A 15,307-nucleotide genomic window follows, 5' to 3' on the forward strand; every position below is an offset into this window, starting at 1 on the left:
TTATTATTTCTTTAAATCTGCTCTTAGGAAAAGACAATTTCTTAGAGATGAATAAAGTCATCAGAGTGCATATTACCTTTATAAGTAGCAATCTCTATAGGTAAACTTTTTATAAGTAGGTACAAAGTTAGACTGTATGTAACATTATAATAGGTAGAAAGACTTTTATTTATACAGATAATTATTATTTATTCTAGGCACCTACTTATGTAGAATAGGTACTTGACCATTAATTATAATAGAAAGACTTTTATTTATACAGATAATTATTATTTATTCTAGGCACCTACTTATGTAGAATAGGTACTTGACCATTACTGGACTATTTGGGTCCGAGACCACAATTTTGGAGTTAGTCGACTGGTCGGGGTGAATTGTTATGAACTTAGTTCGAATGTATAGTACTTTTATTTTATTTCTATTTTCCACTTGAGTTTTATTATTTACTCATTGGATAATTTTTTACTTACATATTGTTAATTAGAATTTATATGCTGACTCATTGATTGTCCTGGAGTGTGGTCCCGGGACGTGAGAGAATATGTACTTTTATTTTATTTCTATTTTCCACTTGAGTTTTATTATTTACTCATTGGATAATTTTTTACTTACATATTGTTAATTAGAATTTAAGCCAACCTTTGTAAAAAATTTACTACAAATTTAATACAAATATACTTTTATCTTATCTTATCTTATCTCTAGTTGGACCTGTGAAAAAACCACTGAATATCATCATTGACGATAGAGGCAACAAAATTGAAAAAACTAGTTGGACCTGTGAAAAAACCACTGAATATCATCATTGACGATAGAGGCAACAAAATTGAAAAAATCGAAGAATGCCTGACCAAATGGAGCGAATACTTCCAAAATCTCTTTAATTAAGAAAATGACACAGACCACAGTGCTATAAATCTGACTGCAATGGATGGGAAACATCTTCCAAACGATGAAACTCCAACTAGAATTGAAATACATAAAGCTATAATGCAGATGAAAAACAACAAGAGCCCAGGCATGGATGACATCTCGGCAGAAATGCTGAAGGCTGGAGAAAACTGCGTGCTAGAAATGCTCCACACTCTATTTCAACAAATCTGGGCAGAAAAAAGTGTACCCGCTGAATGGAAAGACGCGCGTTTGTACCGATTCACAAAAAAGGCAGTAAAAACAGATGTGAGAACTACAGAGGGATATCTTTGCTATCAGTACCAAGCAAAATCCTGGCGAGAATAATCTACAACCGCCTTTACCCATACATTGACTCACTTCTCAAGGATACACAATGTGGTTTTCGCGGAAAAAGATCGACAATAGATATGGTCTTTACAGCGAGGCAATTGGTAGAAAAATCAAAGGAACAAAACTCTCCCTTATGTATTGCCTTCATCGATATCTCCAAGGCCTTTGATTCTGTGGATAGAAACATGTTATTCACCATCCTCCAAAAAGTAAATTGCCCACCAAACATGCTAGAAATTCTCAAAATCTGCTATGACAACTCCTCATCCACAGTCAAAGTTGAAGACACAAAATCACCATACTAAGGCAGTAATTTCCCTAGAATAATTAACGCCAGTGAGTTTCTGGAGTGTTGTCCCAAGCAGACGATTGAATATCTTCCACGAGCTTTTCAAGTTCGAAGTCGATTTCTTTTTTTGTCTGCAGGGAAGCACTTAAGTTAATTTTGCTTGCTAGGTCTAGTTTGAAACTTATCCAATCTGTCTTTTTATTAACAAGGACAGGGTTGGAAGGTTTCAATATTATGTTTTCACTCAGGGTGAGGAAAATAGCTGAGTGGTCTGAACTGAGTTCATAAGTGTCATCTATGGTCATATAATTGGCCGATCGAGGAGATGAGGATTTTTATTAGGGTCAGTAGGCCAATAGGTAGGGCTACCCGTCGAAATAGCTTCTGCTCTACATTCTTGTATGGCGTAATAAAGGTTACGACCTTTAGTGGTGATTAAGCGAGAACCCCAGTGCGTGTGTTTAGCGTTAAAATTGCCCCCTAGTATAAACCAATTTCCCAGAGAATCGAATATCTGTAAATTTAATATTCGTTCTGGTCGAGGGTTTTGCTTGGTGGACAGTAAATACGGGCTATTTTTAAAGGATATGTTTTTGTTTCAACAGTAATGCTCGTTATTTGAACTTTTTCTGTTTGGATTTTAATATCCTCATAGTGATTAATGTTCTGTTTGATTAAAATACCAGAGCCGCCCCTCGCATTGCTGCTTGGATGACTACAATAATTGTAAAATTTGTAATTGTTTATTTTACAAACTGATTCTCTCGTAGTATGTGACTCAGATATCAAAACAATGTCAATATGTCAATGTTTTCATAGGCGTAGCCAGCATCGGGTCTAGGGGGGGAGCAGCCGCGGTTTAAGGGAAAGGGGGTACTTACCCCCCTCCCCCCAACGGTTTGTTAAATCTAATCAAGCGTAAACTGTGCCGCAGGCGATTTTTTTTTTAATAATAATAAATAATGAGTAATGACCCTCAGAGTCGCTAGCCGGTCTGAAATCAATAATTCCTCAATCTTTTTCTTTCCGACCTTGGTTTTTGAATCCCCACTTTGCACCAGAAATAAATTGCACCGCATGCGATTTTTTTTTTCCAAAATTAGGCTTCAAGTCACTTAATTTTATTAGATTCTCTTTATCTGATCTATGAACTTGAGCTCCCAAGAGATGTAGGTACTACGAGAGAATCAGTTTGTAAAATAAACAAAAATTTGGTCCTCCCCTTTGTTACACAGCAAGAAAACATCTCTCGTAGTTCGCAGAATTCTATTTGAAATTTGGTGTTTTGCTGATCAATGGTCACGTTAATGGGATTTGTAAAGAGCACAATATTATTTTCGAGCTTTTCAAAATCAGCAAATCTCGAGTCGAATTCTTTTTAACTCTGAGAAATCAATACACTGAATGTTGACCTAATTCAATTCTTTTTCCCCATTTTTCCCAAAGCGGCTTCGCGGGCCGCAGGTTGGAAATCCCTGATCTAAACCAAATGCAAAATGGTCGAGGTCAAACGTTCGGTCTATTTTCTGCTTTTTTTTCGGTCTAATAAACGTCTCACTAAAATAAAGTCGATTGTTATATGTGTATGCGGCGGTGACCTGATAAAGATGTTGAATTACATATGCTTCAACCCAAAGACAATAGAAATCCACTAAAAACTATCCTCAATATCTGGCCATGGGCAGAAGGTTGTCATTAGGCATTAGATTACTCACGGATTTCAAGAGAACTTACTTGTGAAACCGCCGGCATTATATACTATTGACAGTATTTATCTTTACTATGAACAAGTATTGTCAATACGATTCGCACATTAATGAACAATATATTTACAGTACATATCAATAATAGTGTGCGACCTATTCTCCTATTCGAAGTAGCTGAATTTTTTTAATCTTTTTTTTTCACAGAAAAAATGGTTATGTCTTTCATAATCATTTTTTTTTTTTCAGCATTTTTTCACATAAAAAATTCATAATGAGTAGAAGAGCCTCTTTTCGAGATGAAAATCGTGAAAAAGAAAGACGGGTGGATCAATGATGTGTGGGAGCATTTGCGCACGCACCTCCAGTAGTAGAGCCAGAAGGGTGTCCTCACAACGTTGCTAAGAAACTATTTCGAGTGCTATCATTTTATCAGTTTGTTTTGCGTACTATAAAAGCGATCTTCTTCGTAGTCTTTACTTTGTCGCGTGCTTCAATGGGCTCGGTTGTTCGATTATCCTAACGAATTAAAGCAAAGTCAATTTATTACGTATTTCCAAATCGTACACGAAACGTATTGACTTTTTTATATATGAAATAAGAGAAGTTAATTTGATCTTCATTAATAAAACACTAATAAAAATCATCTACTAACAACAATATAGCCAATAAAATGTATTCATTCATTTTAGTTTGAAAAGAAAAGAAAAAAATCCCACGAAAAAGGCCTTAGGATTGGTACCATAAGAACTTCACTTCAATGAAGTTTGCTCCCACTATTGAAATTTTAAATTTTCTTTCCGATACTTTTACGTTTTAATAAATTTTATATTGAACTTTGTTATTTAATAATTAGAAATTCATTGATAACTTTTGTTTTTTTTTTTTTTTTAATTTTTTTGTTATTTTTTGAAGTCGTACAGAGGTGTTTTTTCATATCATTTCTATTCTAGTAAATTAAACAAATTTGGTATCAAAAAATAAGAAAAAAATTTCTAACCAATTTCGGTTATTTTTCTAATTTTTCTTTTTTGGGAAATAGTGACAAATACTTAAAGTTTGATTAATAATTAATTTTCACAAGGAAAAAAGTGTTTGTGATGGGATTCTAGAGCTGCACAACGCTCACTCAAAAATGGCCCCTGCATGCTCGAAGTGTAACAAGTCAGTTGACTTTGACTTAGGTAGAATTGATTGCTCTGTATGTAAACAGAGTGTCCACTACCAATGTGTACCACTGGCAGACAGCACCTACTCCAGGATGTCAACTGTCAGGAAAAGGAATTGGAAATGCGCCAACTGTAAAATTAATTCAAGTACACCGAGCAATACAGACACGGAAGACGAAGGTTTGAAAGAATATATGGCTAAGAAATTCAACCTCCTGGAAGTTGCCTTAGCAGAGCAAAAAGATGAGGTGATAAACGCTCTGAACCTGAAGGTACGGGAATTGGAGGACAAACTGTTGAAGAGGGATGCAATGGTTGCAGAGCTTGAAGACAAAATCGATATGCTGGAAAACAGGGCACGAAATGCCAACATTGAAATAAGGAATATGCCGGAGACTCAGAATGAAGATGTTACTCTCATAGTTGAAGAAATTAGAAGAACTATTGGAATATTGGACTTGAAAGCGGGTGATATTCAAGTAGCCCATAGGGTGAAGAACAGACATGGAACCAAGGGAAACAGACCAATTGTGGCACACCTTAGCTCAAGATTAATGCGGAACATATGGCTCGCAAACTTCAAGGACTTCAAAAAGGAGAAAGGATTCCTTACTGCTAAGAACGTGAACGGATCATTACCAGAAACAAGAATAGCAATATCTTATATTATAAGAACAAGATCCATTCACAGTTCACATTTCATAGTTCACACACTGATCGCTCTATCTCGAGAACCACAACACCTCAATGTTATATAATTAATATAAGTATTAAGCTTTATCTTTTTATATTAAATATATTAGCCGTAGATATAGGTACCTAATAATATCAGACCATCTAATTCAAACAATGTATAATGAAAATAATGCTAAAATTTCATTTTTTAATATCGAAGTCATAATAAAGTGAATTAATCATTAATTCATAGGTATCGTCTATTCCTTGTTAAAGAATTCACAATTAATCACTTGATGAAAATGTTTGATGGCTTCAAAAACCACGCCATTTCGAAGCTGACATTGTCAAGATTTCTGTCTCAAAGCGTGGCTCAGTTGGAGACAGCAGGGACTACGGTAGACAGCAATAACAGCAAATCTCCCGTACCTGGTAGCAGTCATGCTATGGAGGGTGCTATAGCCTCTTCATCCTCTTCTACACCACTACACAATAAGGCGGTGGCCAATGTGAAGGCTGGTGAGCACCCGTCCAGTGCTTTCATGCAGAGTCGTAGTGTATCCCTAGTAGACATGTACATTGATAATACAGAGCCCAGTGAAAACGTAGGTCAAATTCACTTCAGTCTAGAATATGACTTTGATAATTCTACTCTTATTTTGAGAGTCATCAGTGCCAAAGAGCTTCCCGCCAAGGATATGAGTGGTACGTCAGATCCATACGTTAAGGTGGCATTGTTACCCGATAAAAAACACAGATTAGAGACTAAAATCAAACGGAGGACTCTGAACCCCCGTTGGAATGAGACTCTGTATTTTGAAGGATTTCCCATTCAGAAGCTTCAGAGTCGGGTTTTACATCTACATGTTTTTGATTATGACAGATTTTCCCGCGATGATTCTATCGGTGAAGTCTTCCTACCTCTTTGCCAAGTTGATTTATCTGAAAAGCCAACATTCTGGAAGGCTTTGAAGCCACCAGCCAAAGACAAATGTGGAGAACTGTTGACTTCTCTGTGTTATCATCCTAGTAACAGTGTTCTAACCATAACTCTGCTAAAAGCTAGAAACTTGAAAGCCAAAGATATAAATGGGAAGTCAGATCCCTACGTTAAGGTGTGGCTTCAATTTGGAGAAAAAAGAATTGAGAAAAGGAAGACACAGATTTTTAAATGTAATTTAAATCCAGTTTTTAATGAAAGTTTTAGTTTCAATGTACCATGGGAAAAGATTAGGGAATGTTCTCTCAATGTCATGGTAATGGATTTTGATAATATAGGTCGAAATGAACTCATTGGTCGAATTCTACTGGCGGGCAAAAATGGTTCTGGTGCTTCAGAAACAAAACACTGGCAAGATATGATTACGAAGCCACGTCAAACTATAGTGCAGTGGCATAGACTTAAACCTGAGTAAACATACCTTGAATCCTCAATAATACCATCCATAATTTATTTATTTTACCGTAATACCAGATCTGTTAGTATCAGTATTGTACCTAGTACGTTCCCAGTTCCCAGAGTATACATTAAAGATACATATATATTTATTATTACATTTATAATCTTGTGTGTTGTGGCTTCGCTTGTATAAAAAAAAAAAAAAAAAACCTCAGGGCCCGTCTATTCTTGGCAGGGGTTGGATTAAAGAGTTGAATATTTCTATTGACAGTTTTTTTATCCATAGTTTATCTGAAGAGGACATTATGAAAGAATACCCCGAAGTTTTTTCCGATACGTTGGGTTGTTATAATAAGAAGAAGTTCACATTATATTTACAGGATAACGTTAAACCTGTGGGGTCATCGAGTTATTATTCCTCAATCTCTTCAGAATATTATTTTGAATGATTTGCATTATACCCACTTAGGTATTTGCAAAATGAAATCAATTGCTAGGAATTATGTATGGTGGCCTAACGTTGATAAAGATATTGAATTGGTTTGTAAAGCTTGTGAACTTTGCCTCAAAGAAAATTCAAATCCTCCAAAAGCTCTTCTCAATAACTGGCCGTGGCCAGATGGCCCTGCTAATAGATTACACATGGATTTCTTAGGACCTATTCAAGGAAAAAACTTCATTGTAATAGTTGACGCCTATTCAAAGTGGCTCTATGCTAAGGTTATAAAAAACCTGTCGTCTAAAGAAGTTATTTGGATATTGAAGAATTATTTTTCTACTTGGGGAATACCTAATAATATTGTCAGTGATAATTTCTCTTCTCTATGTAGTCACGAGATGCAAACATTTCTTCAATCAGTAGGTGTATCTCATATTAGAATTCCTACTTATCACCCAGCTTCAAATGGTGCTGCTGAAAATATGGTAGGTGTTGTAAAAAGATTTCTAAGGAAATGTAACTGGAATAATGTCGATGAGGAGTTATTGAATTTTTCTCAGAGCTATAATAGTACTCCACATACGACATTAGGTGTTTCTCCAGCGGAACTTCATTTAGGAAGAAAACTGAAAACGACGTTTGATAAATTATTACCGAATCCAACATGTACGCAGAATAAAATTCCCTCCGTGTCCAACTTTGTAAGAAAGAATCAGGAAAGACAAGTAAAGTATTATAGAGGGGGTAGAAATGTGGCATTTTCGGTTAATGACCAAGCATTAGTTAAATATTTTCAAGATAATAAACCTTGTTGGGTAAGAGCTATAATTCTTAAGTCTCTTGGACCAGTTACATATTTAGTTCAAATAGAAAACGGTGGTAAAGTAAAAAGACATGTAAATCAAATGAAACTTTTCAATAATTCATGTCATTTTTTAGGATAAAATCTGTCTCGGGTGAGAATCGAACCCGCGACCTAGCACTTACAAGGCGGACTCGCTACCAACTAAGCTGATTAGGCTGTTTTAAAAAAAAGAACAAAAAAAAGTAAAAATAATAATGAAGAAGAAAGACAGGATAGGAGAAAGACAGCCTTTCCGAGAATTAGGTTTAATTAAATGGCCAATATAAAGTTGTTTTCCTTTGATATTATGCTGAGCACGTCAGATACTTTCTTCGTTTCGAAAACAAGGTACATACAAAAGATGAGTGTGCCAGCCCTAGTTACATAGCTTGATTGGTAGCGCGTCTGCCTAGTAATCGCTAAGCCGCGGGTTCGATTCCGAACTAAGGCGGATTTTATCCTGAACGGATAATGAATGTTCGTTCTCGGAACGGCTGGCTTTCTCCTATCCTTTCTTCCTTCTCCCTTCAATTTCGGGACGATAAGGCCTTAGCAGTTACAGTTCCCCCTATCAAACCTATATATAAAAAAAAAACTGTTTCACTGTCATTTTTATTTCGTAGCTGTTTAAGAGTAACTTACTTGGTGAAAATTAGGATATCAACTGAACTCGATCTTTATAGGGATGGGCGATATATATCGATATTTCCGAATATCGATATTTTGGTTTCGATATATCGATATTTTATATCGATATTACAGTTTCGTGGCCTCCACAAAAAAAAAGTACTGATATAAAGAAAACGTCAATGTGGGACCTCCCTTCTACCTTAGCTCTTCTTTAGAAGAGGCTCTTCTAAAGAAAATATTACCTATCTAAATAATTTTCCATCGCTTCTATATCAATTAACTTGCAGTTAAATTAATGATCCTGGATTACGAAACCTACATACATCTTGAGCGCAGTACAATAATAAAGATAACAATGTTAGTTGTTTTGTAATTTTCATCAGTGCACAGCGGTCAAGATCTTTTTATTATTTTTTTTTTCTTTCTCATAGAAGTTTTCTCTTTGGAGTGCGTCGAATTGATTTTTCAGCGTCGACCTTACTAAAGTACAAGGCCGTATTTAGGGGGGAGGGGGGGCTCGTTGTAGTACCTTGCCCCGTACATCATTGCTTGGACCCCCACCCCCTCAATAAAATCCTGGATACGGCCCTGCTAAATTATACTTGGAGTTGTAGTGCACTCAGCACAGAAGATATGCATTTGGGTAAAAATTGTGAATAAAAGGTTGATTTTTACGTAAAAAGTAGGAAACATCCAAATCTGACATCAAAACTCTGAAAAAGTATTTTTTTTTTTTCCTTTAGGCGCTTTAACACTGATAAATGACAGGTCGTTCGCACCGATTCCACACTGCGATTATATTTTAGTATACAGGTTCAGTTTTTTCAAATAGGATAACAGGGAGTCGACGCTCTCTTTGTCATCTGACAGAGCAGGATGTGTTGGAAGTGAGACTCGGATATGGCGGTGGAGGGCGCAGGTGAGGATGTGTTGTACAGAGAGTATCTCGCCACACCTACAGGTAGACGGAGGGGCACGTTTGAACAGATGGCCATGGGTTGCCCGAGTGTGGCCGATTCTCATCCGGCATATCACCACCTCTTCATATCTGTTCTGCCTATCACAGGAAGACCAGGAACCAATGATGGGCTTTATAGATTTCTTTATAAAGTCAGAAATTCAATTTTCCTATGCCGTTCTAATGATCTACACTGTACCTACTAGTTGTATGTTCAAAATAAAATTATTGTAACCCAATAAAACTTCTTCATAAAAAACAAATGAATCCCATGATTTTTTTTACAACAATTTTGGGGGGGGGGTGAATACCTGCGGCCCGCCAAATGTTCAACAAATATCAAAAATGGCCCTCTATACATTTTGAGTTTGACATGCCTGATCTACACTAAAACTAAAACCGCTTAGTTGGTAGCGCGTCTTCCTTGTAAGCGCTAGGCCGTGGGTTCCATTCCCGCCCGGGGCGGATTATACCCTGATGGGATAATGTTCGTTCTCGGAATGGCTGGCTTTCTCCTATCCTATCTTACTTCTCTCTTCGATTTCGGGACTATAAGACCTTAGCAGTTACAGTTCCCTCTGCCAAACCTCTTCAGAAAAAAAAGAACAAACTAAAATTCAAAGGTACCAGCCGGATAGAATCCGATACAGGATCGGATTAGAATCCGATACAGGATCGGATTAGAATCCGATCCGATTCAATCTTGGTTCTACCCGGATATAATTATATTTTGTTATGTGAGAAATAGGAAATCACACCGGCTGCTGGCTAGTAGATTAAGTAATTTAGGAGTTTCCTAGTAATGTCAACTTAAAGACCTTAAACGAGAAACCAATACCTACATACTTGTAATACATAAAGTCTAGTACCTATGTGGCTCATACTCCAACAGGAGAGTCGCGCTAGTTCATCCCGAGGCATGGCCAAACTTGTAGAAAAGGCATGGCCGAACTTGTAGAAAATACCTAATAAAAAATACGGTCGCGCTGCGCGCTCCCTCTTAGCTTCATAGTTATCAAACTAAAAACATAAACGAATGTTGGTCGAGAGCGGAACATTTCTCTCCCGCAGTCTCTGCCTCCCTCTTAGCTTCATAGTTATCAAACTAAAAACATAAACGAATGTTGGTCGAGAGCGGAACATTTCTCTCCCGCAGTCTCTGCACTCTGTGTATTTCTTATAGAAATTTTAGCGATCAAAAATTGATCATATCTCAGGATCGGTTTAGATTTTCGCAAAATCCTTTCTTATTGCACACCTAGACCATAAAAGGAATAGTCCTATCATCCTACCAAATTTCAGCTTTCAAGGTGTTGTGGTTCAGGAGATAGAGCGATCAGTGTGTGAATATGAAATAGGAATGAGGGAATGGATCTTGATTTTATAATATAAGATTCATACTCTAGTACAGAGGTTCCCAATCTGTGGTACGCGTACCACTAGAGGTACGCGGAAGCATTTCTGGTGGTACGCGAAGATATTTGAAAACCCCATTTTAACTTTTTATAATCTATCTCGTAAATACGAAAAACAAATCTGGTAACCCGAATTGGGAGAGAAAAAAAAATCTACAATCAATGCATTAAAAAAGGTAACATCGTACTACAATTAACAAAAAAATTTCGCCTGCGGCACTGTAATATCTTTATCACACAAAATTGATGTTTGGTGGTACGCCAAAAGAACCTTGAGGTGTCAGTTGGTAGGTTGGTACACAGTACTCAAAAGTTTGGGAACCCCTGCTCTAATACAAAATTGAGCTCGATCCGACAACCAGGGCCGGAGTTATGGCCTATTCAAGTTTTCATTTTCTCATGTTCTTCCGCCAATAGGGAAAGCACCAAAAATGGGAAATTCATTTCAATCCCTCATTGGTGCTTCAAATAGGTCCACACATAGACTACTTAAATCTGTCACACGGGTCAACCACTAGTTTAAATTTATGACATAAATCGTGAAATTTCACGATTTTTGTTATAAATTTAACATTTAGGCCTCTACAGTTCACAGAACTTTAGCACGCTAAAAATGATATTCCCAAAATACTTTTGCTTATACCCGATTCTCACGACCGTTCCAACAATCCAATGGAGTATGGAGTGATAATACCAGGTGTGCACAAACTGCGGCCTTTCGTGCGGCCCGCGAGTTCATTTCGATTTTTAAGGGGAAAAAAATGTAAAAGAAAATAAAAATGTGTTCAGCTGATTTTTATTATTATTTTTCAGAAAGGTTGTAGATCAAAATTTTCAAAAAGTTTGCCTGCGGCGCGGCACTCTACTTCATTTTGCTTCTTTTAGTGTTCAGCCTAGCCGTATGTAAAGAAAAAAAAAAAATGTGTAGGAGAATCTAAGAATTAGGTAGATAACTCAAAAATCAAGTAATGACAAGCTTCAGGTACCTACATCTAATTAATAATAATACATACTTATTGAAAAAATTGTCTGCTGCACAGTAGATTTAAAGTTTGATCAGGCTGCGCTTCTAAAAGGTTGAACAAAATTTGCAAAAATTGCCTTCGGAGCTACAATTTACTTCCTGATTTTTGTGTGTGAAATTAGCTAATAAATATGTCAAAACTAACGAGCTTCGGACACATTCTATTAAAAAAAGTAAAAAAATAAAAAATATTGCCTGCGGCGCTATTTATGTTTGTTTCATTTTCATTAAAACGAAGGGAGGGGTAGTAAGTACCCCCCCCCCCAAGATCAGATGCTGCCTTCACATACCTACTTCAGAGCTAAAAAATGAATTGTATTAGAGTAGCAAGAGAGAGCCGAAGACGCAGTGCCCGGGCCCAGCAGGTAGGGAGAGCCTGAAAGAGAAAAAGAGTTGTTGGTTAATGATACTTGCTCAGTATATTTAATATTAAAATGACTAGAATTTAGACTAGGATAGAAAGGTGGCGCAAAGGGTGATAACGAAGAGTGCAAGTAAAAAGGTTTTGCAAGAGGCGAAAGATTTGTATTAGGGTAAAAATGAGTCGCAAATGGAGATAATATTTTGACCAGACCTGTCTCATGCCATGTAAGGGTCTTTGGCATTCGTTGATGCGTAATATTTAAAAAGTAGTACCTAAAAATTGACAAAAATCTTAAGGCGAACATAGGCTTATTTTCTATAAAATTTAAGTAAAGTATAAACAAAAACAGTTTGCGAATTATTCTAGAGTAAATGGGTTTGTAGGTATCAAAGATAATCAGTAGCCAAGCCATAATATCGAACACCAACCTGGATTCGAACCGAAATATTTTCTGCATTAACCTGATACATAGGTAGTTATTATGAGTAGGTAACATTATCATGAATGGAGTATAAAGAGAGTAGCATAATATGTGGTAATGGAATGTAGTATGTGCATCGAGAATATTGAGGTAGAAGTTATGTATATTAAAATTATCATTATTATCAATATTAAAATATACTACAGGGTGATATGTGAGTACCTGTTTTTTACGAAATAAGTTGGTAGGTATTAGTGATCGACAATGGCCCTGCTGTCTGTTAGCTTTTTGTTGAAAGAGATAAAGAAAGCTTAATGTAGGAATGATCTTTTCAACGAAAAAACTGTTGCGCGGACTCGACTCCAGACGGAGAGGTACAAGTATTATCTAACAGAATGTCCGCACTGTGATAAAGTATAGAATCGTTAGACGTATCTTGCTCACTATTGATGATCGTGCTATGATTTGGTTTAGTCTGAGGGTTGGGCGTGGTCATACTGAAGGTTTCATCCAGAATGCTAGGGTTGGGCGTGGTCATGCTGAAGGTCTCATCCAGAATACTTTGTTGAAATGGACAGGTGACATCCATCAGGTTTTGTTCAGTAGAAGGTACAAATCGGGAAGAGGAAGTCCGGTCCATCAGTTGAGATAGGCTGGGATTAACAGCAAGCAGCAGGTGAGATTCAATATAATCTCTCAACTTCAGACCGAGCGTCTTTTTTCCTGATAGGTTGAGATGAAGTCCATGCTTTGTGTATTCCCTTCTATTGAACAGGCCATTGATGTGTAGATAGTTGATGTTCATGGCAAGACATTTGTTCTTCAGATACTCGTTAGCATAGTATATGTTAGTGTTCTGATAGCTGAAACCATCATGTCTGTAGGGTATTGAACTAATTATCACATTGGTTTTGTATCTAAGGTTTGCTATGGATTTGAAGCTGAGGAGTGGACAACTGTTGAATGAAAGATCTGTAGTATTGTTCGTTCCACTTAGGATGAATAGAAAGTCCTCCTTAGTGAGTCCAGCACATATTGACTCAGCCCTATCCAGGCACTGACGGAACGAAGCATTGGGGTAGGTAAACTGGGTGATTTCCAGTTGTGGCAAGAGATCCAACAGCAGTGAAGCAAGGCCCCGCCCCATGCTATCAGTTATGATGTAAAGCTTCTGTTTGGTAGAACTAGTGGCAACACCCTGTAGATCATCACTGACTGGAATGGACACTTGACTAGTTGTCGGAGTTTGTGATAAGTACGGAAGGTTAGGGCCTAGGTTATCATGTATTTGTTTCTCTTTATCATGAGGGGTGGCTGATGTGTTGGATAGAACAGGTGTGCACGGTAGTGGTTTTTTCTGATTGAATTCCTGTTTTTGAGTTGAATTAGAGTTCACATTTTTGGTTAAAAGATTTGCTAGATTAGGTTTTTTAGTTATTTTTTCTTTGTTTGCAGAATTAGTTGTAAAAGAGCGTTGGTTAGAGTTGTTTGCCGGAGAAGATATTTTGGTAGAGTTTGTAATTTTTTGTATAGGACTAGGTTTAGATTTTTCTATTGATTTTTGTTGAAGAGAGACACTAGATTTCTTTTTACTTATAGATGTAATGCAAGAAGATGAAGGGGGTGGCTTGGGTCTGTGCTTCACCCTAGAGTGAGAAGTAGAATACAAGGGTAGGGGAGGGTGAGAAGTAGAAGAAGGCAAGGGTAGGGGAGGGTGAGAAGTAGAAGAAGGCAAGGGTAGGGGGCATGAGTCACTTTTTTTGTTGATAAATGATAACGATAACAAAACTTGTGGGAAACACGAAACACCGATAAGAATGTTGATAAAAATCATAAAAGGTGATCGAATTCAAGCATAGAAAAGTGGAAGTGTGGAAGTGAACTTTGGAGTCTGGACAAAGCACTGGATGGAGAAAAGTGAGATTGAAATCAAAGAGTAAGTACCCAAATAAATCTGCCATTCTGAAAATCTGAGCTGTAATGCCTGACCAACACAATATTGGTAATGGAAAGCTATGTAAGCAATATTATCCTTATCAGGAGCAATATGTAAGTTGAGACGTTTGTGAGCTGAATTATCTGCTGATAAGGCCAGAAATCTAGTTGTTGTTTAGGTTGGGTTGTATTGAGATTCATTCCTGTTGCAGTGCTGTGTCATGAGATTTTCAATAGTGGAAGCTATTTTAGCTCTATAAAAACCCAGTCAGCACACACGATTGGATGTAAGGCTCGAATCAAGCTTACAAATTCACCTGTGTAAGTTGGATGACATCCAGTCTGTACTTATAGATGGTTCTGATGATCCATGGCTATGTTGAAAATCGATTGTTAGAGGTTTGCTCTTATCTAAGCTCATTGTTATTTTAGCCCTACATCCATAGTGAGAACATTTGAAAAGTAGGTATTTAGTGGTTGGTCTAAGTTTGCTAGCATTAGAGAATTTGTAACCATCATCGGTAATGATCACATCGTCATCCGGAAATTTCCACGAAAATTCCATGTCAGCGTTTTTAGAAAGAAAAAATAAAAAAATTGTAATGTCACAAGCCGCAAGGTAACTTTAACTGACAAACTTGTTAAATCGATGAATATTTTGTGATACGACAATGAATAAAACAATTAATTTTCAAATTTGAATTAAAAAATAAGGGATTAACACAAAATTATTTTGAAAAAAGTAAAATATACAGACAAATACGGACTATCACAGAAAATTTACGAAAAATCACAGA

General features: G+C 36.8%; 2 protein-coding genes across 2 annotated transcripts; one reads left to right on the forward strand and one right to left on the reverse strand.

Moving 5' to 3' along the window:
- The first annotated feature begins 5,156 nt into the window (after positions 1 to 5,156).
- Positions 5,157 to 6,602, forward strand: LOC103520142 (synaptotagmin-7). The gene has a single exon (XM_008485239.3). It carries the CDS (start codon positions 5,378 to 5,380, stop codon positions 6,494 to 6,496), a length of 1,119 nt encoding a protein of 372 aa, XP_008483461.1. The 5' UTR covers positions 5,157 to 5,377; the 3' UTR covers positions 6,497 to 6,602.
- Positions 6,603 to 12,112: 5,510 nt separating this feature from the next.
- On the reverse strand, positions 12,113 to 15,101 carry LOC113471911. Its single transcript, XM_026831376.1, has 2 exons — positions 14,867 to 15,101; positions 12,113 to 14,176 (listed from the first exon to the last, which is right to left on the reverse strand). Exons 1-2 carry the CDS (start codon positions 15,073 to 15,075, stop codon positions 12,907 to 12,909), a joined length of 1,479 nt encoding a protein of 492 aa, XP_026687177.1. The 5' UTR covers positions 15,076 to 15,101; the 3' UTR covers positions 12,113 to 12,906.
- Positions 15,102 to 15,307: the final 206 nt, after the last annotated feature.

This window comes from Diaphorina citri, unplaced genomic scaffold (assembly GCF_000475195.1).
Source record: "Diaphorina citri unplaced genomic scaffold, Diaci psyllid genome assembly version 1.1 scaffold3258, whole genome shotgun sequence".
NCBI classification, from domain to species: domain Eukaryota; kingdom Metazoa; phylum Arthropoda; class Insecta; order Hemiptera; family Psyllidae; genus Diaphorina; species Diaphorina citri.

Coding starts and splice junctions, on each gene's coding strand:
- LOC113471911 (XM_026831376.1), bottom strand. CDS start 15,075: ATGGAATTTTCGTGGAAATTTCCGGATGACGATGTGATCATTACCGAT. Junction 14,177..14,866: donor AGCCATGGATCATCAGAACC/ATCTATAAGTAC, acceptor TTCTTGCATTAC/ATCTATAAGTAAAAAGAAAT.
- LOC103520142 (XM_008485239.3), top strand. CDS start 5,378: ATGAAAATGTTTGATGGCTTCAAAAACCACGCCATTTCGAAGCTGACA.